Source organism: Myripristis murdjan, chromosome 24 (genome assembly GCF_902150065.1).
Source record: "Myripristis murdjan chromosome 24, fMyrMur1.1, whole genome shotgun sequence".
In the NCBI taxonomy this organism is placed as follows: domain Eukaryota; kingdom Metazoa; phylum Chordata; class Actinopteri; order Holocentriformes; family Holocentridae; genus Myripristis; species Myripristis murdjan.
The window spans coordinates 29,574,070-29,599,486 of NC_044003.1; the positions used below are offsets into that span (position 1 = coordinate 29,574,070).

At 45.3% G+C, this 25,417-nt stretch overlaps 2 protein-coding genes across 12 annotated transcripts in view; one reads left to right on the top strand and one right to left on the bottom strand.

Annotated features, from left to right (window-relative positions):
* The first annotated feature begins 74 nt into the window (after nt 1-74).
* hebp2 (heme binding protein 2) lies at nt 75-8,625 on the top strand. Of its 7 annotated transcripts, none has more exons than XM_030046951.1 (6): nt 298-316; nt 762-892; nt 1,108-1,214; nt 2,251-2,386; nt 4,971-5,151; nt 6,387-8,625. In XM_030046951.1, exons 3-6 carry the CDS (start codon nt 1,140-1,142, stop codon nt 6,571-6,573), a joined length of 579 nt encoding a protein of 192 aa, XP_029902811.1. In that variant the 5' UTR covers nt 298-316; nt 762-892; nt 1,108-1,139; the 3' UTR covers nt 6,574-8,625. The 7 variants fall into 7 exon arrangements, with proteins under 7 accessions (XP_029902809.1, XP_029902812.1, XP_029902815.1 ...); XM_030046950.1 differs by lacking the exon at nt 298-316 and adding an exon at nt 370-393; XM_030046949.1 differs by lacking the exons at nt 298-316; nt 762-892 and adding an exon at nt 75-183.
* Nucleotides 8,626-12,977: 4,352 nt separating this feature from the next.
* The window catches only part of nhsl1b (NHS-like 1b), a 133,517-nt gene continuing 121,077 nt past the window's right edge, over nt 12,978-25,417 (bottom strand). For 3 of the 5 annotated variants that reach the window (XM_030046941.1, XM_030046943.1, XM_030046942.1), the window contains 4 exons: nt 21,473-24,880; nt 19,586-19,712; nt 17,276-17,314; nt 12,978-15,726 (listed from right to left, as the gene is read on the bottom strand). In XM_030046941.1, coding sequence (XP_029902801.1) covers nt 15,051-15,726; nt 17,276-17,314; nt 19,586-19,712; nt 21,473-24,880 — 4,250 coding nt within the window. In that variant the 3' untranslated portion in view covers nt 12,978-15,050. The remainder of the gene's footprint in view (nt 15,727-17,275; nt 17,315-19,585; nt 19,713-21,472; nt 24,881-25,417) is intronic. The other 2 variants (XM_030046940.1, XM_030046944.1) reach the window with 1 other exon arrangement.

Genomic DNA, 25,417 nt, shown 5'->3' on the forward strand with positions numbered 1-25,417 from the left:
TGCCTCTGATTACATTGTGAAATTGGATTTTGGCTAGACATTAACATACAACAGATGATCCTGCTCAGGCGGCCTGAGTGGGTCGCGAGCCGTGTGTACCGTACTTTAACATGAGCCGCATCACTTCATCTGGGTTATTCCGCGACAGCACGTGCTACATTCACAGCTAATTATCACCTACAGGTGCGTCTGCTGCTGACAAGCTAACCCGCTAACTGAAACACCAGTCTCCGAGTTGTTAACGATGGATATGTCTCAAAATATAACTTTTAATTTGGGCAGCCAGTCTGAAAAGACAGACGCTACGGGTCCTCAGGTCAGTGATGATAAACTCGACACGTAGCAGTAACAACAGAGTTGAACCAACTGGAGAGGAAATGAGCTACACAGATGGTGTGGGCCTTTGACTTAGTTAACAGTTTGCTAGAAAGTAGCTAAAATTGTGATAGATATTGTAACGTTGCAAACAGACTGTAAAGTCCAGCCGTCAGTTTTTTTATGCTGCCTTTAGTTTGTGGAACTATACTGTTTTGCGGAGTAATAAAAATAAACGCAAAGTTATTTCAGTGTTTTGAGATTTAAAAAATGTTGGTACAAAATCGTCAATTAACTAGTTAATTCTGAATATGTAAATAATAAATTCTATTATGAAATTATAATTGCCTTTAAATATAGGGTGATGTAAACTAGTCAGTTTATCCGTTTTTTTAACTTAATATTATATCACTGCTTACAAAACAAAAAACACGTGGTATCTTCAGCGGCGTTTACGTAACCGGAAGTGTGAGTTTATCTAAACAAGAGCACGCCTCGCCCTGGGAGGGGGCTCGAAACGCCCGAGTGCACGGGAGTGTGAGTGTTTTCTCTATTACATTAAAGGGCGAAGTGACAGGTATGTGGGCATTTTCTCCACCTAAAATGATTAGAATGAATGGATGAAATGGTCTATCTAGCTTAGCAAAAGTTACGGAAGGAAGTGCTACGTCCATGCTTTCTGGAGTGGAGATGTCATTTGCAAGCTTCCTTTGTAAACATGTGAAGGCAAAAGGTAGATGACATGACTGAGGCTACCACCCTGCTCAGTACTGAGCTGCTGCTCTTTCACAGGAGACAGAGAGACAGCCGCAGCCACAGGAAGCATGCTGCGAGCTCTGGGCCAGGTCCTGTTCTCCTCTGGCTTACAGAGCCCCAGGTTCACCACAGAGGAGGGACAGGTACAGTATTAGCACTGTCATTGTTGTTGTTGTCATTACTGCATGAAATAGACTGTCAGACCAGTGGTAGCCTAACTGTTTTGTCTTGTAGACCACTGCTATATCAGTTTTGAATGGAAGAGAGCCACATATTAACAAAAAGTAATTATGCATGTGTGTATGTGTATACACACACAAACACACACACTCTTCCAAACAAGATGATGTTGATGAGGATTCTTTTAACGATTCTCATTTTTTAACACTTCTTATTTTCATCTGAGGTGTGTATAATCTGTATGTATACACAACCTGATTTGAAAATGATCACTGACCATAAGACCAAATGTGCTGCAACTGAGGCTGCTTATGACGGCAGGCCGTGGTTGAGATTTCCCCCCAGCTGCAGAGCAAGGGAAACCAGGTGTAAGGTGGATGACAGGTGTGACAGGACATCCCGTGACGTGGATGGAGTCTGCAGTGTAGCTCTGTAACTTAACCTTGTTACTTTAGAATACATCCAGTTTCCTTGGCACATCATTTTTTTGTATAGATGTAGTTTTGTACTATACAATACAGTATAAGTTATCTGTCTACTGTGTTGTACAACTATTTTTTCTGAGGATTGGCCAGTGCCGACATCAGTCCCCGTTCTCCGCACTTATCAGAAAAAAAAACGCACCCTTGCTTGTGCACATCCAGGAGATATCAAATGGCCCTGTGTTGTCCTGATTCACAGAAGGGAAAGTTCATAGAACCCCAGACTCCTGCAGAATAATGAAGCTTAGGACACACACAAGCCTGCAAAGGTTTACAGTATGAATAAATACCAAAGTCTTTTGGATTCCTGCTTTTTTTGATTATTCCACCCAAAGCTCCACCTGCTGCTTTGGCATGAATCATCGTGCCTTTTCAATCTCATGTGTCCATCAATATGAAAAAAAAAAATGTATAATTTAACTTCTGGGTCCCATCATCAAACTGATTGGTAGGAAGAGTGGCAGAGGGACTCCTAAAATGACACAATTATATTAAAGAGTGGTGTGTTTGTTTTTAGGGACAAGACTATGAGGTTCGCACCTACCAGGCCACGAAGTGGGTGAGCACCTCTATGACGGGGATGCAGTGGGATGTAGCCACCAGAACCGGCTTCCATCGCCTCTTTGACTACATTCAAGGCAACAATCAGAGCAGTGAGCTTCAACAAGTTTGCATAAAGATTAGTGATCAGAAAAGAAAGTGTAAATAGAATTGTCCTCAGTATAACTGAGCTGAGAGGCGCCAGCAGGCTTCAGAAAGCTGCGCCCCAGCTGTCATGTGGTGCTTCAGTGTGGTTTAATATAGCACTATGTATTGCCCACTCCCTGATTTTTAAGTCTTGATACAAAGTTTTTTTTTCTTTCATTTGACATTCTTGTCATCAATATATTTTACAAAATGAGATTACTCTAACTCTATTGAAAAAAGAAATTTCCCATCTTTACATAGAGAGAATAAAAGAAAGGAAGTGATTTATCTTAATAAACCGGTCCTGGAACCGGTTTGGTGGAAAAGGGGTAAGTGAGAGCTGTGGCTTGATGCCAAACCAAATGAAAGTCTGAGTAACAGCAACTCCTCTCTCTGCCCAGCCTGCTGACACACAAACAGCACTGCACAAATTATAATACAACTTTCACATTGGCATGACAGTACATTTAACCCCTGTGACACATGAGCAAATTCACCTGATTTCTTCTCAAACTTGTATTGTTTTTAACATTTAGTTAAAAACAATACAGAATTGCAACAAATAAATACAAATACTACAGATAAAAAAGTTCCTGGGTTTCAAAAGGGTCAGTCATTTCTTACGAGAAGAAGAATCATTAAAATATGACAGAAGAAAGTTTTCCTCCATAAATATTACATTGCAAGAAGAACTGTCATTTAGAATAATTCAGAAGTTGTACCTGGCAATTCTTTACCTCTGAAATCTTAAAACACCCACCCCCCGCCCCCACACACACACACACACAGACCCACACTGTTTGGGTCCTGGCTGAGGATCTGGTCCGTGTTGTGGGCAGACGTGCTGCTTGGCTCGACTGAGCAAAGCAAGATGAGATGCAGGAGAAACTTTTCCTCTCAGTCAGCTCAATGTGATTGACAGCATTCACAAATGAGATGTTTGAAACTGCTTTCATTGTCCACTTGTAAGGGCTTTAGGGATTCATTCATTGCATTGATAATAAATTCTGTTGATTCAGCTGTATTAGTCTGCTAGAAGAACTAGAATGACTCACTCTGGCTTTGGCCTCAGTTGATTACATGCTTTGAATTGAATAATTCATGATTCTTAAAAGATTTAACATTGTGATCAAAGAGAATAGCATAAATATTTCAGTAGCAAAAGGACAAATAGAGATGGAATTAAAAAAAAAAAAAAAAAAGCAGAATTGAGTTGTTGACTCCAGCTGCAATTGTAAAGACACTTTATGGACACCCTGTATACTTAAAATTAAATGAATAATATTACCCCTCATACACACACACACACACACACACACACACACACACACACACACACACACACACACACACACACATCACCCACCCAAAATAAAAAGAAATTAAGTACATTTTGTCAAGCTGGTGAAATAAAACCGTTTTGTTTAAAAAAAAAAAAAAAGGCATACTGCCCACTGGCTTTTCACACAGGACTTAGTTGTGAGCTGATGTAGCGTGAGACTAGTGAGGTGACAAAGTGATCTGGAACATGTAACATGCGCTTCACTCTGGGCTCCTCTGATTCTATCTGCACCATCTGCTCAGGTGTCACCAGGCACCAGCTGCAGCTGGACAGCACAGGCACAGACCACAGATCAACCCATCAACCATATCACTATACGGCCCAAGTACAACGTCCAGAGCACAGGAGCTACAGTTTTTTGATAAAAGTGAAATGTGTGACAAAACATTGTTGTAAATAAATATTACGGTGCTACAGAGACGCCCTGACCTGCAAGCTGCAACATGTTTGTTTGGTGCAGATCCTGGAAAAAGTCACACCTTTGTTTTCAAAGCTTTTTCAGTGATCAAGTATAAAAATTAGTCATTCCTGCTAAGAGTGTAAAGCATATCACATCCCAATATCTGTCAAAATAATTCATATTTTTTCAGCCTTACTAATAATGTTAGTTAAAATGCCCAAAAATACAAGAATTACCACAAAATTTGACAAAACAGAAAATTAGAGGAAAAAAATGAAAATGTGAAAAAAAATGAAGATGTGAATTTAAAGGTGAGATCAGTGATGCTGGATCAGATTTCATGTAGTTAAATGCTGGTGCTGTGGAGCTAAGTCAGGGCATCATGCCACAATGTAACATTTTTGTCCTTTAAAACAAAATTACAAATCAAGGGGAAAGGGAACCCCGGAGCCGGCCCAGCGTGTGAGAGCACGTTCACCCTGTCCTTCTACATCCCAGAGGAGCACCAGGCCAACCCGCCACAGCCCAGCGACCATATTATTGGAAATGTTGCCCTTCCCACTTACTTTTGTGCAGCTGTCTTTCAGATGGAGAGGCAGCGTTTGAGTGGTTTTCTTATCGGCCATCACGATCATACTGATTGTTGGAAAAACTGTGAATATGGCCCGGGACTGAAAGTTGGTGGCTGTGTATGAAAGAGACGCTGTGTTTTGCTTGCTGTCCTGTTGGTTGGTCTGTGTGTTGGTGCCGTGTGATTTCTCTCTCAGGTCCTCACAGTCTTTGCCGTGTGTGTTTGCTGCCACCTCAGAGGTCAAGGTGGAGATGACAGTCCCGGTGTCGTGCCGGGTGAACCCCGGAGCCGGCCCGGCGTGTGAGAGCACGTTCACCCTGTCCTTCTACATCCCAGAGGAGCACCAGGCCAACCCGCCACAGCCCAGCGACCCGCAGGTCTTCATAGAAGACAGGCAGCAGCTCACTGTCTACGTCAGGTCAGCTGACCACTGAAATCTGAGCACATTCACTCCATTTCTTTCAGAAACATGATGTATTTAAAATGGAATGACAAGGAATTATCATAAAATTACCACAACATTATCTACAATTTTTGGGGGGAAATTGCATGCAAATTGCCATGAAGTTGACACAAGATTACACACAGGAAAAACAAGAAAATGACCAAAAAAGACAAAATTAGCAAGCAATTAGCATTATAGTAAAAATTACAAGACAATAACCAGAAAATTATTAGTTAAAGAAATAAATAACCAGAAAGAAATGTATTCATAATTTTATGTAAAATATAAAGAAGGAAGAAAAGAAGAAAAGTCACAGGCCTCTGTGTGTCTTGAGTTAAAGCCCCCTGTTTATGAAGTCAGTGTGGATTTCACTGCAGGTTAGAGTGCTGAGATGATCAAGTCTGATTTAACACTTAATGTCCCCATGAACTCCTGTTACTTTTCCTTCGTGGAAAACAGTGGATCTTTATTAGTGCCTTCATGCTGTACCAGCAGGTGGAAATGAACACTCAGCCAACCACAGCAAATACAGAAAATAAAGGAAATGTAGATGCCCTTCCATGGCTACATTTGGTGTGAAGGAAATGTTGTAGAGAGAGTTAAAGGGATAGTTCCCTGTTGTATGAAGTTGTATGAAATCCTCCCTGGCAGTGTAGTGCTTGACAAAATGGTGAGAAAATGGTGCCAAGTGATCCTGAAGTCTGTGTGTTTTCCTGGAGTTGGTTTTGTGACATAAATGTGTTACTATTTTGAATGCATGTTGTTTTGAGAAGCAAAAGTTTTTATTTTTGTGACCCCAGCAAACTAGCTGGAAGTACCTATTTCCACACTTCAGGAGGCCAGAACCTTGCCAGGGGGCACTGTGGAAGCTATTTTAAGCTTAAAACATGAAACAGTAAGAATGTATGATCTAAATCAGGGGTGTCATAGTGGTGCCATGGAGAGGCTCTCTATGGCACCAGTTTAATCAAAAAATAAAAAGTAATAACAAGAATGCCACAAAATTACCCGCAAATTGGAAAAAAAAATTACCAGGAATTTCCAGCAAAAATTTAAAAACAAAAATAACATGAATCATTATCTACTTGAACTTGTTCTATCAATGTATGCATTTTTTAAAAATATAACATAGAATTATGGAAAATTATGAGGCAACACGGCACCCTGGGACATAAGATGACATCTGTCTCGTGTCCTGTCCCTGTCAGAACGTACGGGGGATTTGCCAACGAGCAGATGAAGCTCGAGGAGTGCCAGAAACTGGTGGCAAGCCTGCAGAGAGACGGCGCTCCCTTCAGAGAGCAGCCGTACTACACGGCCGGCTACGACAGCCCCATGAAACTCAGCAACCGCAGGAACGAGATCTGGATCCTCAAGAAGACCGAGCACCACTGATGAGTTTAAAGGTCTGGAAAAGCCCTGCAGCATGAGGACAACAGTTGTATTTGAAGATATTTCAAACTATAATGTGTGCCTTCCTTATTTGAAACAAGAAATGGTCACAGAGGTCACAAGCATGACCTCTGTAGTATGAGGCAGTGTTCACTTCTCTCCACACACAGCTTTGACTTTTAACTTGGATGAATTCAGTTTTCACAGTTGTGCTAACAAACCTCTTGTTCTAATATTTAACAAAATCATTTTTGATTATTGCACAATTTGTAATAATCAAAAGATTTCTCTTTTTCATGCTGGTTTTGGTTTGAAATATTGACAGTCCCCTCACTAAATTGACAAAATTACATCTGTCTGAGAAGTCATCAGATAGAAATCACTGTGCCCTTATATTTTGGTAATAAATCCTAGGGAAAACCTTGCAGCAGTGGAATAGTACAATATATTGAAATTCCACTAGTTGGAGCTCAGGAGTCATGACACAGTATTGGGGGATTAAACCTCAGAGTTTCAGTTGCCATATTACAGGTGGACTTTGATACGGAGGAGTTTTTCAGGACCAGACCACAAGTGCTTGTCCAGTGTGTGCTGCAGTTTCAAAATGATATTCAGTTTTTACAGTCTGCCACCACACAGATATGAAAGTACATGTGCGCTGAATCCTCCAGAGCCGTCATGAGCTGTCTGACAGGACACAGAACAGTACATCTGATGATACATCTGTACCTGTCACAGCCATGTCACTCAAGTCAGGTGACATCCACCATCCCACTGTCATCACACGACTCTGTGATTCATTCACCTGATCATCAGTCACCTATGAATGAAAAATGCCAATAATAGATGGTGTGAGTCATTTTACCATAATGCCTTCATCAGGGACCGACAGACTGATCCAGACAAATGTGTGTTTGAATCCGTGTCTTACAGGTTTTGAATGTTCAGCAGGGCTCTGCTGGTCTATGAAGTTGTATGACATCCTCCCCGGCAATGTCGTGCATGACTCTTTTCCAGGAGTTGGTTTTGTGACAGAAATGTGTTACTATTTTGAATGCATGCTGTTTTGAGGAGCAGAAGTTTTTATTTTTGTGACCCCAGCAAACAAGCCGGAAGTACCTATTTCAACACTTCAGGAGGCCAGAACCTTGCCCAGGGGACACTTTAAGTAAAAAAATCTCTTTTAATGCACTACACTGCCGGGCAGGATTTCATACAACTTCTATGAAGTTGTATGAGTTCTAATCTCACCAGCAGAGAGCAGCTGTAGTGTTGCCTGTTTGAACTCCATGACGTATCCTGCTCCTTCTCTTCTTTCTACTCAAGAGTGTTCATGTTTTTGTGTTTGTTTGTTTGGTTTTTAGAATATAATTTTGAATGAGATTTTTTTCCCTTAAGATTGTTAGCTGGGGGAAGTCCAGCTCAATGTCAGGAGGCATATGGAGCATCCAGCCAGTTTCCAGCACTCAGCATCACCTGTCAGTCAGAGCCACAAATCTAGTTTGAGCTGGATGCTTCCTGATGTCATTAGCCAGACTGTTTGATGTCCATGTATGACTCACCTCCCATATGTAAATCACTGGTGTGGAAACTAGTCATTATGTTTCTGTGTGAGGCCTGATGATCAGTGTTGCCTTGGCTCAGACACTTGAAATGAAATATAGGGTGACATGAAACCAAGAGCAAACACTAACCTGGCCGTGGGATTGTGACTTTGCTAAAATGAAGAGTGGTAGTATTTTGATGCTTGGTGGGCGTTTTTATTCCAGAGCTCATAGGTCAGATATCGGGAGTGTGAAATTCATAAGCTAACGTCTGAGTTTACTTACTTATTCCCACAAAATCTCATATCTTGCTCATCATGTATCTGTAGAAAATGTAATGGAAATTGTTCTCCCGTGTTTTTCTTGAATAAGGGATACAACTTGGATTTACATGGTAAAGGGATGACAGACACACTGCTCTGATTTATGAATGATGGCAGATATTACCTCTAAAGTTTGATTAAGAATGTAAAATTTATCATTTCATCAATAATAAATATTCATCAAAGTACTTCATTTTGCAGAGTGAATTTCCCCAGTTCTGCTATCACTGTACTTCAGTGTGCTCTTCACCTTTATTTCATAATGGATCTGTTGTTTTGCATCGTTTTCCAAAGCCGGAGGTAAACAGCTGTGATCGTCCTGTGCTGCGATGATCCTTTTTTCCTCACCGGCTGAAATCCTGCCTCACCTGTGTCACAGCGTGCTCTCCCTTTATCCTCTCTCACCTTCCCTCCTCTGTCACCGTCAGGCTGATGCCTGCTGACTCATTCACTTTATTTGTAGCAGAATTGCTCCCAATATCATGTTCGGGTCCTCAGCACAAAATGACATCTTTTTTTATCCCCTGCAGCGACAACAGAACACAGTCCTGTACCATGTGAGGCTCTTGTTCAGGAGTCATATTGATGTCTTTGTGCACGCTCAGGTGAGCTGAAACAATATTGTGGATTGGAACTGTATCATGACGTTCACTGGGCTAACTATCCCGCACCAAATACACACCGCTCTCTGCAGTGTGCCAGAGCCTGGCGTTCTATTTTTGTGAACTGCCTCGAGGCTCTTGGAGACCTCAAATTAGGAATCATTTGATGTGATAGACTGGTGAGAAAAGGGAGGTAAAACACTTCAGTGACAGTACTTTAATTCTCTGGTTTCAGAGGAGAACCACAGAGCACACACTGGTACAGTCGTAATCTGTGTAGCTGATAAGGTTATTATTGAAATAAATTAAGTTTGTTATTGAAAGGAGCAATTTACCAAAAACAAACAATATTGTCCTACTTTAAGGGATAGTTCACTCATTTTGTAAAATGTGATTATTTCACAAGCTGTTATGTAGGACAGTAGTGGTACTATCTATTATCTATATCTACACTACTCACAAAAAGTTAGGGATATTCGGCTTTCGGGTGAAATTTCAGGATGAACCTAAAATGCATTATAACCTTTACAGGTGAACTTAATGTGACCTTCTGTAAACTTTTGAATGCACATGTCCAACTGTTCAATGTTTCAGTACTTTTTGCACAAGTTGCTGTTCTCTAACAAGGAGCTTAACGGCAAAATTCACATCAGGTGTTTGATGCTCCAGCTCATCGAGGTCGTATCATTAGGGAATGGCTGCTGGAGACTGGGGTACCTCAAATGGAGTGGCCTGCACTTTCTCCAGACCTGCATCCCATAGAAAACCTATGGGATCAGCTGAGTCGCCGTGTAGAGGCTCGGAGCTCTGTACCCCAGAACCTCAATGTCCTGAAGGCCGCCCTTCAAGAAGAGTGGGATGCCATGCCTCAGCAGACAATAAGTCCACTTGTGAACAGCATGAGACGTCGTTGTCAAGCTGTAATTGATGCTCAAGGGCACATGACAAGTTATTGACACTGACATTTTTTGTTGTGGTATATCCACCACTGTTGTTGGCTTTTGTTTCAACAAATTGTTTGAGATGAGGAAATCACCAGTGCATGCTTCTACTTAAATGCCCTACTTTCATGATATAATATCACTGTAGCGTGAACTTTTTACATTTTCCATAAATTTCACCCAAAAGCCAAATATCCCTAACTTTTTGTGAGTAGTGTACAGTATCTAGCTATTGGGCCTCAGTCACCAGTTTGAACAAATTTGCAGTTAAAACCCTCTTACTGGCATTCAGTAAGAGGATCAATGCACACTCAGCACATTTGAATGCTGACAGGTTTGTGCAAAATAATCGCCTATTTTCTTCAATTCTGTAGATGTATATTACAGGATTTAAATTACAATACTACTTATTTATATTTTAAACACTTATTGTCCTTATTTTACAAAGCTTTTTTTTTTTTTTTTTTTTAAATAACTGCAACACTAACAGAGGTTTGAACTCAAACATTGTGTTTTTTTGTGTAACGTCATCAGTTCCCAGTAGAGCAGCCCATGCATCTTATTTTCTGTCACTACTGGTGCTAAATGTGACCTCTGGGTTCTGCACCTGGGGGATTTCAGCTCCATTGCAGTGCTGTCCTCAGTCCCACTGTGCCTTGTTATGCTGTTGTGCATGTGTGACAGTGCTGGCAATCACTTTCTTGCACAACATAAAAAGATAAATAAATGACAGGTGGTTTGATGTTCACCTCCTGCAGCAGTACACCTACTTTCAGAGCTATAGAAGTGTTTTTGTTTACTTTAAATGTCTGTTCAGTGTCCAGTGCCCCTCTCTCTTTAGATTTGTGTTTGGGCATTCTTGCCTTCTCAACTGGATCAGGTCATGTGTGTGATTCCAGGTGCACACGGCCCGGCAGTCTCATGTTCTGTTATGGGATTGGCAGGGCGTTTAGCTGCTGTATGCTAATTACAGTCAACTGGCACACGCTTACAACTTACCAGGACAGAGGGGAAGGAACACAGGTGCGAACCATCCTGTTGTTTGAGAACATGTCATGAATCCCACTTTCCCTGCGTTCCAGTACTCATACTACCGCACTATTTAGTAGGCAAAAAAAAAAAAAAAAGAATTAGTATGTCCCAATAATTAAAAAAACACACTGGAAGATATTGGTGAATGAGACCCTGTGTTACTGAATGCTGGATACTGGCTGGATGCTCTAAATGCTAACTTTTAGCCTCCTGCTATTGAGGTGGACTTCCCCCCCAGCTAACATACTGAAAAATAATTGCCTTAAATCAAATTGCTGAATATCCAGCACTCTGTAACATTGAGGGTTAGGGTTAGGGTTAGGGTTAGGGCCTCTCAGAGTCTGGGACTGAGGGCCTCCCCTTGGACAAAGCTTACGGTTCTGTTCCTGAGTGTGGGGCCGCGTAACAGCTATTCAACACAGCTGCACAGAGATAAATGTGAATGAGAGATTTCAGCTGTTATACAGCATGGTTCCTTTTGATAACTAATTAAAAAAATCAGTTTTAGAACCAAACCTCCCCTGAAACCGTCTCTGACTTTGAAAAGCTCAGCTCAAGAAAACTGTTTAGCACAAATAGCCTAAAACAATAGCTGCTCCTGCCACTGTCACATCAACCCTATGTGCTGTGTGATGGAGGAAAGTCATTTTGCTAAAAGTGCTAACACCAGAGGTGATGATCACTATTCCTCTCAGAGACACACACAGTCCCACAAGAAGTCAATATAGCTGATCAGTCTCATTCATCAGCTCCCTGAGACGGTGTCTGTGTAAGAACACACACAGGGCCGATAGTGCGATTATGGCTGGGAGGAGCTTGTATTGATTGATGTCTGACAGCCACATGGACAGAGCGCCGTCCGCTCAACAGCAAAGGGCAGCCAGAGTGACGCTGGTGAATAAAGTTGATGGTGTTAATCTGGCCATGACTTGGAGACGGGCAGGACTCCACTGCAAATACTAAGAGGTGGTGGTTTTCAGTTTCCCTTAGGAACACCAGGGCGCTAAAATGGCATCAGACGACCAGCACTGAATAGAAAGAGTTTCATGCGACATTTCTGTGGGATATTAATGAAACCTGAGCTAATTCACTAGATTTTTTTTCAAAAATGTGGAACAAAAAGCGATTAGCACAGTAACAAAAAGAAATGGCCAGAGCATTAATTAAAAAAAAAAAAAAAAAAAACTCCCCAATGCCCACAAAAACTGCTATAAATTTGGCAAAAATTATTTTAAAATATTAAAGAAAATGGCAAAAGTAACAAAAAATGTCTATGTAAAGAGACACGTAAACTATATTTCTGATTATTAAAATTACAGGTCAGTGTCAGATTTCCTGTCTTTACATGTTTGTTACAGGCATCTTAATGCAGAAATTAGTAATTGGAATTCAAGAAAATTAACATAAAATTACCAAATACTTACAAAAGTAAAGGTACAAAGAACCCATTAAACTCACTAAAAATTATTTTTAAAAAATTACCAGAGAATTAGTGAAAAATTACTGGAAAATGTGCACAAGACCATTTACAATAATTATAATTGGTAATATTATATATAAAAAAAATTGATTTCAAAGTGTCACATTTCTGGCATGTCATGTTAACAACACAGGAGACTTGCTTAAAGTCGCAGTTATTATGGTGCGGCAGTTCTTTGAGGTCAGCGACAGTTGCCAGTGGTGAGGGCTATTATGGGCTGTGCCTGTGATTCAGTGCGTCTTAATAGGATGTCCAGAGGGAGGGAGAAATAACTGATGACCCTGCAGGGGAGGGAGGGGGTTGGAGGGGGCAAACGATGGCCTCTGGAGTTTTCCGGATGACAGACGAGTGTGGGTGCCATGGCGACGGCGCTAATGAGGCAGTGATTTGGGGTGTCGGGCCGGCAGATGGCCGTGAATCACAGAGTGGTGGCTGGAGAGGGGAAGGAGAAGAGCGAGAGAGAGAAATGACACAAAGATGTGCTCTTTAAATATCACCATGTTTTATTACACAGACATAAACAAGAGCGTTAGCAGCCGGCCTCCACTCCCCGTACCCACTAGTTCATCTCTTCCTCCTCACAAAGCTCACTGGGACTGAGACTTCAGACACGTCCTGGTGTCAGATGAGCCTGCCTGCTGATCAAGTGCTCACTCATGGCTGGGCTGGAGCTGGGAGACGCACTTTGGTCACAGGTGATTAAACCAGGGGGTGTTATGGCTGTTAGGAGGTTAGGAAGTCTCACGCCTGTCACTTCAGTTTAGGGCTCACAGGACCACATTTACTAAGCTTGTTAAGCACCAGGGTAGGATTTGCATGACTCAAGATTAAGGGCAGCAGAATGCTTAAACATAATTATTGATGGTATTCCTTTTTTTTTTTTTTTTTTGTTATTTTCAGGTTCGAGCACCTATGTAAGAAAAAAAATGGCCTGGAAAGATCAGCATAGTAAATGTGGTCACTGGGCTCCGTCCTCGTCCCTCCTAACTCCCTCCCTAACCTTCCCCTTGCCTCCATCAGCCTGCTGGTGGACTCGGACCAGGCTGCCGCATTGCAGCCCCACGATTTCAAAATAAATAATCTACAAAAAAGGAAACCACTCCCTTCCAACAAACACAGGGCTCTAAAATTGTACAAAGTCTTTGAAAATAAGTCAAAATGTTACTTAAAACACCTTTCTCTATGTATTTACATACATAACCATATAAAACTGCAGAGGGAGAAGAGAAACCTAGCAGGAAGATAAACAGCGTTAAGCCCTAGAAGTATCTAGTGGGTCATCTCACCACACTTCACAATGGCTGGACCATACGCACAGGGTCTCAGTACAACCAGTCACAACGGCAGATTGTGTCCACATCAGGAGAAACAGCAGACTACAATGAATTATTGTTGCTCTTTGGTAACCAACATGACAAAACAGAATAGGAGAATAAATGATGTTGTTTTGTTTAGACTAATGTCATTTTACATTTTTAGATTTATACTTCATTTCCAAACAGGTGAGTCATCCGTTTATTATTAAACAATCTTAAACCTTTTTTTTTTTTAAGTCACAAAAAAGAAAAATAAACATGAATGCACAGTGCAAAATCTATCAACTAAAATTCAAACATTATTTTTTTTTAAACCTTTTTTTTTCTCCAAAGTAAATCTGCTGTATTGGTTGTGCCCTTATACACCCAACTATTGTCCACTTGGCGCCCCTCACTGGGGGGCAGCGCTGAGCCCTCCGCACTTCCCATGGCCCGCTAAAAACACCAGCTCTGCAAACTAAACCACTGACCTAAAGAGCAGAAAGAGAAACCTGGCAATAACCATGGCTGGAGTTGTACCTCGGAGCTCTCTGTTGCACTACGTCCTCAAGTTCATTCCACAACATGGGCTGTTTGGACCCAACACTTGCAAGCCATGGTGCGTGTTAACAGTTTACAGAGCTAACAGGAGCCAGAATCAGGAGCTGAGAAGATCTACAAGCCTCTAGCACACCTTTACCTTTCACTCTGTCCAACTGCACCACAGCAGCAAAGTTAAGCAAACAACTTGTGACTTTTCGGTTCCTTCATTTCACCTTAACTTGCCATCTTACCTAGTCCGTAGAGAAACCTTTCAAAAAAACAAAAAACAAAACAAAACAAAACAAAAAAAAAAAACAGAACCAGCGGAACCTCTTAATGAGGTAAAGTAAAAATGAGCAAAACAGTTGAAAAACAATCAAGGAACACCAGGCTTAAAAGAAAGACAACGCTTTTTTCGTAAGACAAAGGGTGAGTCATCAAAAAAAGCAGAAAATGAGAATCAGGAGAAATCTAGTGTTGAAAAGCTGCAGCTGAACCAGTTCTCCACTTCAGACTAAGTCCATCCTGCTCCGTGATGGGACTACCTCTGGCCCCATCAGGGCCTGACAGGTCCACTCCCTCAGAAGCAGGGCCAAGGGGGCGGGGCTTTGGGAGGTGCCTGAGTCTCTAGAGGGCCTTCTATTGGCTCGTTGTCCTGCTCCCCCTCCCTGGTGACCGTGAATGAGTTCAGCTCCCCATGTCCAGGGGTGGTCCTTCTATTTAACTGCTGCTGTCTTCAGATAAAGTGCCATTGGAGTCCTCAAGCACAGTGAGGGTCTGGGCCAGGGGGCTGGACAGGCTTTCTGTCGAATCTCCGTTCTCGCTCTCAGCCAGCTCCCCCTCGCGCTCGCAGATCACCGTCATCGGGCTGCTGAGGATGCGGCTGCGAGCGTTATATTTGCTGCTGGCGGCAGAAGGCGGCGTGCGCAGGCGCCCGTACTTCATCCCGCTCAGGGAAAAGAGTGAGGATGACGGTGAAGAGAGGGCCAAGCCTTCACTGCGGTTCCACTCGTCTGCCACCCTCTTGCCACGGCCCGGGGACACACAGGGGCTGTGCTGTGTGGTTGGCGAGGAGGGTGAAGCAGCAGGGGGGTCTAGCGCTGACTCCGAGCGTGTCCGATGGAAGCGCGGGTCCGTGGAGCGCAGCATCTCAGCGGCAGACATTCTGAAGCTGGTTTCAGAGCGGCTGCCCTTCTTGAGCAGAAGGGCCTTGAACGTGTCACTGCTGGTGGTGGACTTGCGGATGTTGCGCTGGATGGAGCCGGTCTGGCGGGGCAGCGAGGACACCAGGGCCGGGGACATCCCTGTGGGAGTCACGGGTGGAGACTGTGAGTGGCTCCCTGCACGCGACTTATCCTCCTCAGACTCTCTGCGGCCAAGGACCTTGCGCTTGGACCTGAGGGAAGACGTGGATAACCGAGTTAAAAACGTGTTTGGACTGGTTCTGCTGAGGGAGCTGTCAGACACTGGAAGCAGGGTTAATTACAAAAGGTAATGCAACAAAGGGGAAGTTTAAAGTCAAGTACAGGAGAGATGAGCAAGAAGAAAATATTAAGGAGAGTGAGGGTGGGAGGCTGTTCTGCTGGGAAGCAAAGCCAGAGTGTTTCATTATTCAAATCCAAACTACGTGGCAGCATAAACACATGAAACACCGTGTTAGACAGCTCAGCCTAGTCTTGGGAATGTTTCTGTGTTGTTTTAGATAAAAAATAAAAAAAGAAAAATAAAAATGATTGCCCTTAAAAAACCATTTGGTCTACTAGCCTCAAAACGCTGTCCTAAATTTGCCATATGTCAGTAATGCCCACAGCCATGGTTTGTCTTTGCACTAGTTTTATGAAAGGAAAACAATATGAGGGCACAGTGGCATATTTGGTGAGAGCAGGAAGGGAGGGGGGAGTTTTACATTTTTTTAAACAAATCTTATGAGTTTTTACAGGAAAGCTGCAGACGCTGCAACTCTGCAGAAAAGCTGAGACATGGGGGGACAATGAAATTAATCAAAAACACAAACTGGGAAAAGGCCCAAAGCAGCTTTAATCAGAGGGACGATTCAGGCTCCTCTCAGCAGGAGGCGGAGCAGCAGTCGACTGCACCACTCAGCCTGCGTTACACTTGCATTTGATTAGCGGTTTAACTCGCCCTCGTTGACTTCCCCTTGGCACTTGCCCTTGAGGGAATCCCCACCGCCATCATAAATGGGGTTCCATTTGTCTGAAAAACTCAAGTGAGCTTGGTGAGGTCAACCCTCAGCGGCCTGAGGGAGTGAATCAGCAACAATGGTCACTCCAGAGGTGAATATTAACCACAATGCAATGCGTGCACTATTTCTGATGCAACATCAACTAGTAGGAGGGGCAAATGATATAATGTGTAAGTAAACAAACCAATATCCATATAATTCCAGTAATCCTATACAAATTCAACCAAACTGTCACATTACTTATTGCATACCTCACTCTAGAATTATAATAATAATGGCCTATTGACCAATTTCAGAGAATTTTCAAATGCAAGAATCAGCGCAGGCCAAATTAAGAAATGCTGACCAATCACAGTCATCAGTAGAGAACCAAACATGACCTCCTTGAGTCAGCAGGTCTTTCTACCTGTAAAAGCAACCAAACATCACTGACTGCAAACAAGGGCGAGTGTGTTCCACTTCAACTCCTGTCTGTTGTTACGTACCACCAAGGGCTGAGAGGAACTTGACGAGGGGAAATGAAACAACTAATGAAACACAGCGTACGCCGCCCGCGCCCAGGAGCAATCAAGCTGCAGATGGCAGGATACACGGGATTAGGACTAGCAGGGAAAAAGCGTAATTAATCTATGGTCCAGGGGTTGCGCTGTGGGATTATTGTTGCTAATCCAAGGTAGGAGCACCGTGGTGGTGGAAACAAGGCTGGCCAATTATGGGGAAGGGGCTACTTGCCACTCCGCACCTCTCTAGCCAGGAGGCACCCACAGTCTGCTTCCCCCTGCTGCACAGGGGAGGAGAGAGGAAGAGAGGGAAGATGGTGAGAGGCATGAAAAAACAGATTGTGTGATAAGGGAGAAGGATTCGGCATCAAAGGTAGAGGGAGGGGGGGACACTATATCTTCAGTGTGTAAAATCATTTCTTCCACAGACCAGGGGTGTGTAGAGAATTAGTGAAGGTCAGACAGGTGGTGGGAGCGCTGAATGGAATGAATGGGAAACACAGTCCTGTGTCAGGGAATGGAAGTCTGGCAAACGTTTTATAATAACTGCAGAAATGTGTCTGCCCTAAATTCAACCTCCATCGAGCGTCGTACCCATGTGAGCTCCCTTGGCACATTAGCCCATTGCTGTTACGTAACGCTTTTTCTTTTGCTCGCACACTTATTCACTTGCTCACCCACATTCACATGTGCATGCACACGCAGACACACACACACACACACACACACACCTGAATTCAGTGAATCAAGTCAGCTAACACATCGGCCTCACAGTGATTGATTCTACTCTAGACACACACACACACACACACACACACACACACAAACAAACAGATGACCAAGCAGGAAAGGCAACAATGTACCAATCCTATGCAAGAAGGTAAACACAGCAGCATTCAATATAAGATGTAACTCTGAGTACTGAATTGATTTCTTTCTCTTGGTGCGGCTGTGGGAATAATTCCTTCATCACTCTCTCCCTCTTTGTTTCCAGAGAGAGAGAGAGAGGAGAGAAGAGTGAATGAGAGAGTGAGAAAGAAAGGGATTGAACAAGTGAGAGGTGGAGAGGGAATGGGCTCTGAGAGGTGAAGAAGTGCTAGAAATAGGATAACAGGGTAAACAGTTTTAATCATGCAGGCGTGGTATTTGGGCCTCAAGCTGGCCCTTTACACTGCTGGGCAAAATGCCCCCCACCACCTGGAAAGATGCAGTCAAACAGAGAACATGCTTACATCCCAAAAGATAAGACAAAAAGCAGCTCCACATTTCTTACATTTTTATTTATGTTATCAAAAGTGAATTTAAAATAAAGTTTAAACAATTTCATGTCATAAATGATTTTCTGAGGATGGGACTTTTTCCAAATGATGGCTGGCTAGTTTTGGGGTAAAACTCTACATTCCTACCTAACCTACCTTCTGCCTAGTTTTTGCAGTGCAGTGATTGGTTTCTTCCATTTGGATCATCCAATTATCACGTTCGTCATTTCAAACGTCCCGCTGTGTTCCACACTGGAAAGCAGCCATTGAGCAGAAGAACAGCGAGGACCATGTACACACGGCAAACAGTAAACAAACAGCGTGGGGCTTGTGCACACATGGCGGGCACGAGCGCTCACATTTAATTAAAGCGCACAATAAATTGCACTGTGTCGACATGTGACACGAGCGTGCACCGTAAATATATCCACGCTAGGAAGCCTGGGGAAATAAAGTCCCGTGAAATGAAATCCTGTGATGCCAAAGAGAACTCCAACTGCTGCTGCACGTGACCACGATGCACTCACTCACACACACACACACACACAAACTGCTGGGTTGCATGAGAAATTTATGTATGTGTTCTGCCTTTGAAGCACGGGAACACATATGTACGTCAAGAGGGTCTGCACAGCATATAGTGTGTGTGTGTGTGTGTGTGAGAGAGAGAGAGAGTGCATGCCACTCTCTCCTGCGGCCTCTAACCTAGATTAGGGCTAGGGGGTGTTGAGTAGCTTAATAATGAATGAAGCAACAGCCCTTTTTCTCCTGCTGAGAATATAGCACGCTAATGTTACACTAACACAGATGCTTCTACCTATTTGATGAGTGACTGTAACAGACTGACACTGCCTCCGGAACCCGTCCTGAAATGGGCTTTGACAGACGAGGAACAGAGAAAGCCACTCTCCCAGGCCGGGAGACTCCAGAGACTGGCTTTGTGATGGATGTATACGTTTGCAAATGGGACAGCACTGGCTAAAGTTATGACTGAGAGGAGGAGGAGGAGGAGGGGTGGGTGAAGGAAAGACGGGAGAAGAATCACAGAGTGAAGGGTGAGAGAAGGAGCTGGAGGTTAAGTGATGGCGATATGTTGTGGTTTACGAGGGACAGGGAATGAGATACTGACAGAAAGAAAGTGGAGAATGAGAGAGGGAAGCAAACAGAGAGAAGAGGAAAGAGGACTAGAGGAGGAAATGAACCAGTGATCAGCACTATAGAACAAATAATAGAAGGAAATGAGGGAAAATGGGGGATTGGGAAAGAGAAAATAAGTAAGGTGGCACGGGGTACCTGTGAATGGCGGCGAAAAGGTCCTCGGTGGTGCGGGGCCGGGTGGGGGTCACCATGTCCCCTGAGCAGGCCCCGTTGGCTGTGGGGGCCGGTGAAGAGTCAGCCGTGCTGGAGTCAAACACCTCACCTGAGAGACAGGTCAGACAAGTTTGATGCAAACAGATGCACGAGATATTGGAGGAGAAGCACACATGATCAGTGTCCTCAGCACACGCGTCCACACAAAGCGCCCGGTCATGTCTCCCCCCTCCCGTGGCATTAACCTGAGTGCCTCTATGAAATCTGGAGGCGGCGCTCGATTGTCTTCTTACATTCTCTCTGTGTCTTCTAGATGTCCTCTCTTCCCCTTCCCTCTCCTCTACTTTAGCCTCTTCCCTCTCTCTCCTCCGCCTCCTTGCTCATGTCTGCACTTCGACTGCCTGAGCCGCTGCAGGCAGTCTCACTTTACGTTCTCCTCCTCCTCCTCGTCACCCCCCCCATCTCCTTTTCCCCTCCCTTCGGATATGATGGAGCCCCTCCCCCTAAACAACCCCCCCCCCCCCCCCCCCCCACACACACACACACACCTCCCCCCCATCCCCTCCATCCGCTAAACACATCTCCCCTGGGACACTTGCCCCCTCCCTTACCTCAGAGAGAGAAACAGGACACACATGGGGGAGAGAGTGAGAGAGAGAGAGAGAGAGAGAGAGAGAGAGAGAGAGAAACAGCATAGGGCAGAGTGAGAGAAGAGGAAAGAGCAGAAAGGCAAAATAGATATTTGGAAATCAGGATGGATGGTGGGAGAGAGTGGAGCAGACAGAGGTTGGGTGTGTGTGTGTATGTGTTGTTTGTGTGTGTGTGTGTGTGTGTGTGTGTGTGTGTGTGTGTGTGTGTGTGTGTGTGTGTGTGGAGGGGGCAAAGAAAAAGAGCAATGCGGGAAAAAAGAGGGGACAGCAGCCACAGGAGACTCCTGCATATAAATCCTTTGCAAAATATAGAGGGATGAGCAGGAGGGAGGAGAGAAAGGGAGAGTGTAAGAAAGGATGAATTCAGGAGGCTGCGGCACTGGTGTCCCTCACTAAGCCTCTCGGGTGGGAGGAGGAGGAAGCAGAGGTTGGCAGGTATAAACCACTGCCTCTCTCAATGATATTCAACAGACAGCCGGATGCAAGTCCAGGCACTGGAGGAAAACTATTTCACTGATGAAATGATTAGCAGGGCAAAGTTGAGGCTTTGGATGTAAAAAACAAAGCTCAGTGAAACTATCTTGGAGAGCGCCACTGCAGAAGTGCTTAAGCTCAGGAACACTTGCATCAAAATCTGATTTAATGCTTAGCAAATCTCACAGCAAAAAGCTCTGCCTTGGAAATAGAGATACCAGCCTATGGTATCCTGTTTAAAAAAAAAAAAAAAATAACAGGAACTTTTCCATCACATTAGAAACAGCAATTTGGACTAAAGCCTAGAAATCCTCTTCCTCTCGACAATGAAATAACTCCCAGCTCCATCTTCGGAGTTTTTTAAACCTCCGGATATCTTCACAGTCAAAATTGCTTTTATATCTTAACACTCTTTTTGTCCACACCTAGAGAGGATTTGCGAGGTCAAGGGAGGGTTCCATTCGTTGTGAGAGCTTGTGGTTTTAAACTTGGTGTCTTTGCTTTGGTAGGCAATGTGACCAATTCCACCACTGCCTGTAGGCTAAGCTAGCTTCAGCTTCAACACTGAATACCACCATTATGAACCATATAGGGTTATGGTAATGGTCTTAACTAATATGTACAAGTACAATGGTTCTTGACTGCATGTGAGACTGCAAACAAACTAATGTTCTCACTTTCTTAACCATGTGGATACATCTGTGTATTTGACTGGTGAAGAAAGCATAAATTTCAGTACACTTACCGCTCTCCTCTTCTTTGGAGCTGATGGATCCAGCAGTGCTACTAGTTCCATCTCCCTCATCCTCCTCCTCCTCATGAACCTCTCCATTAGTGCCTTGTGTGTGGCCAAGACTCGTGTCTTCACAAGTGGAGGCAGAGAAATGGGCGACCTCCTGGGTTTTTGTGGCTGGTTCACTGCTCTCAATCAGAGGCTCAGAGCTCCCTGGAGTCTCATCTTCATCCTCTTCCTGTTGCTCACTTGTGTGCACTTTTGTCTCTTCCTCTTTCTCTTTTAGCAGTGTGTCCACTTGGTCTTCTGTGGAGACAGGGCCTGTTGTCTCCTCAGGCAGACAGGGATGCTGCTCTGTGGTGGGTTGGGGACTAAATGGCGGAACCGCAATGGAAAGTTTCGGTTTCTTGGAGACAAATGGAGGCTTTTGTTTGATCGGAGAGCCTTGCATCTGTAATGGTTTTCCACCTTCCTCCTGTTCTTCTTTTTCTGTTCCATTTGGGAGATGGTGACTCTGATGCTCAGATTTTCCATTAAGGACAGCACTATCCAATGTGTCATATTTTCTACAGCACTCCGCTGACAACTCCTCTATTACCTTTGACACAGGCAATGGTGAGGACTTATGTGCATTTTCCCTCTGAGATGAGCTGTTTATTTGGGAAAACATAGAGGGATGCTCCAAGAAGTTAGACTTCTCAGGGCTCTGGGGCTTTAGACTCTGAATGAGGTCCACCCCTGTTTCCTGAGCTTTGGTGTGATCTACCTCACCGTTGATCTCCTTGTCAAGCCACTTGACTGAGCGGAGCTGAACACTCTGCAGTGCAAAGGGAGTGATCAGGGGCTTAGGTGACTTGGTAGGACTGTTGGTAATAGCTGGGTTCTCTGGTTTAGGAGTGTCCTTCACAGTCTTAAGAGGAGATGGAGAGATGGAGAGTTGGACAGGGAGTGGGGGAGGTGGAGGGGGGACCAGAGAGGGGACCAGAGGGGGAGGTGGAGGGGGGACCATAGAGGGGACCGGAGGGGGAGGCGGAGGGGGAGGGGGAGGACTGAAGCTCCCATTGAAGTGTGAGCTAGAGTGGATGAGCATTTCAGGAGATGGAGGGGGAGGGAATTCTGGTGAGATGGAGCAAGCAGGGGGTGAGATCATAGAGTTGCCCTCTGGGGTATTGGGTAACAGGGGAGCTGGTGGAAGAGGGGGAGAGCTGGGAATAGAATTTGGTGGGAGGGGTGGAGGGAAAGGTGGAGGTTGGCTCAGAGGTGTGTTGGGAGCTGAGGATGAGGAGAGGGGCAGGGGTGCAGGTGGTGGCAGAGGAGGCCCAGAGTTCTTAAGTGAGTCGGAGGTGTTGGAAGAAAGGGAGGTGGAGGAGGAAGAGATAGAGACAGAGGAGAGGAGGGAGGACTTCCTCTCAGGCACTTTGGGCTTTGGCCGGCTGCCTGAAGGAGACATAGACCTGACAAATGAGGGCACTGGGGTTCCAGCCGTGGGGGTGTTGGACTGGCTGGAGTAACCGCTAGATGGGGAGGTCAGTCGGTGGACCCTGTCTGGTGACGAGGTGGCTATCTTGGGCTTCACCACCACCTCTCCCTCCTGAGCTGGACCAACAGAGGCCTGGCTGTTGCCGGGGCTGTGAATCTCACCTCCATTCTGTAGCTGACCTGCATGAGGCCCAGCTGACAAGTTAGCTGAGGAATCGGCCAAAGGGGTCTGTGCCCCCTGGTCTCCATTGTTACGAGGGTAGTCTATGTAGTAGCCCCAGGAATCGGCATAGTCAGAGCGAAGGCTGCTGGTGTCACTGTGAGCAGGCGTTACGTGGCATAGCGAGTATACGTTAGTTGCATTGCTACAATTAGCATTAGCTGCTAGTGATGCTGCAGAGCTAGCAGCACTGATGCTGCTCTGGCTGCGTGGCCGTAGCACCCAGGGATCATCATAGTCACTGCAAGGGCTGTGAGAGGGTGATGATGGTGAGGCGCCCTTTCCTTTCCCTGCTCTCAGCCCCATTTGTAGGCTCTGCTGCAAGCTAGCAATTAGAGTTTCATTGAGCATGGCACCGTTCTCCTCACTAGCTCCGATGGTGCTACTGCCCCCGAGGGGCTTCTTTCCAGTAGGCTTCCGTCGGAGGGAGTCTGTGCGTGCTGGGGGCAGCGGGGGTTTCTTGGATTTGCGGAGAGAAATGCTGCGGGACAGAGAGCGATCACTGTACAGGCTCCCTCCATCCTCCTGGCTGGCAATCTCACGGCACTCATACATGCTGTGCCTGGTGGCCCGTCCAGCTGCTGCCCCATGGCCCTGACCGCTGCCATGGTTACGTGAGCGCAAACCAGAGTCCAGGTGCATGGAAGTGTAGTATCCATCGTTGTCCTGAGAATAGAGGGAGCTGGAGTCCGTAGTGGTTCTGGAGGACAGCTCCAGGCTACTATATAGCTGGTTGATGGGGGTGGAGCAGCTGGAGGTCAGAGGGCGGCGAGGTGCACCCACATTTTCTGGTGTGTCATAAATCCACTGCTCCTCTGCTAGGCAAGATGGTGGAGTGGCTGCCAGTGTGCTATGGCTATTTACACTGCTGTCTGAGCGCCCAGATTCACTAGCTGGCGAAGGGACGACCAGGTTGCCATCTTGCAGTGTGTGAGTAGGAGTGGAGGCGGGAAGGACTGGGCAAGTGGGGCTGTGGGTGAAGGCTGAGGAGTTGGAAGCCAGTGGGTCGGTGCTGGTGGGGGTGGCCAGACTGAGGGGACGAGCTGTGGGGTAAGCCGTGGCTGGGGAATGGGCGTGCTGGCTGGAGGTGTTGAGGGTGATGACCTCAGATGAGCTCGATAAGGTGGCATTGGGGATCACTGAGGTGGAGTAGGAGGCATGTGGGGAGACCACACAAGCTGGACCACCACCCCACTCACCTGCTTGTGTCCCCCTCACCTCCTGGGACTTGGGCCTCGGCACGTTGCCCGTCCTGGGTGCATTTCTCAGGTGCACCACTGTATCATCTACCTGGAGCTTGCCAATCAGTCTCTGGGGAGTAGTCTGGTCCTCTGATCTAATGGGGGTACTGGTGTAAATGGGATCAGCACTGAGGGACACCCTGGCGCCCTGTCGGGGCAAACTGTGAAAGCGTGAGGCATCTCCATTCAGCTGAGGTGGCAGCACCAGGATCCCAGAGCATTCACTGCTGGAGATGGATATGCTTCCCGTCGAAGAGGAAGTTGAAATGCCTGCCATCTGGGCGGCAATTCCCTGTCCTCTCTGTGCTCGGATTCTCCTCATGGAGGGGGGTACAATCTTCACCTCTTCTGTCTGACAGCCAGAGTCTCGGGTCTCAGAACGTCGGAGCGCTGAGTTGACACTCCCGACTCGGCCCAGGGTAGAGTACTGTCCAGGGATGAACATGGAATGTGGCCGGAGCTCACCACCGCGTCCTTTTGCTGCAGACACGCACCCCCCAAAAAAGGAAAAGAAAAAAAGGGAAAGTAAAGGTGAAAATGTGAGTGATCAACATACCTCCTCGTTCTTTTTCTTGTCCCCCCACAACTTTTATCCTGTCTAACTTCTTTGGTCTCAACGCCTCATGCTGTCGTCTGGTGGGACTGTACATCAGATAAGCCGTGGTTACTCAGAAGCTAATTAATTTGATTAGTCGTAACCCTGCCTCATCTGTGAATAACTTCTGGTCGTCTTCATTAAGGAGGACAGGATATGGCGAGAACAAGACACACAGAGCCAGAGATAGAGAGACTCCCCACTATGCTTCCTTTCCTATTCTGGCTCTGGCTGATGGAAGAGCGAATAGCCCCCCAGGGTAAGCGACAGGCAGCTGGTAAGGCACTGAGCAGCCGACAAACACACACAATGATGTAGATATGGTCGTGCACGGTCAACAGCGTAAAAATATTTATAGATGCAGATGTAAAGAAACATACACAGGTATACCAGACAGACACACACATACACACAGAGGGAAC

Excerpts from the sequence above, each read along its gene's own strand:
- hebp2 (XM_030046948.1), top strand. The coding sequence starts at position 324 with ATGATAAACTCGACACGTAGCAGTAACAACAGAGTTGAACCAACTGGA. Across the intron at positions 1,215-2,250 it reads TCACCACAGAGGAGGGACAG|GGACAAGACTATGAGGTTCG; the intron begins GTACAGTATTAG and ends GTTTGTTTTTAG. Across the intron at positions 5,152-6,386 it reads CAGCTCACTGTCTACGTCAG|AACGTACGGGGGATTTGCCA; the intron begins GTCAGCTGACCA and ends TGTCCCTGTCAG.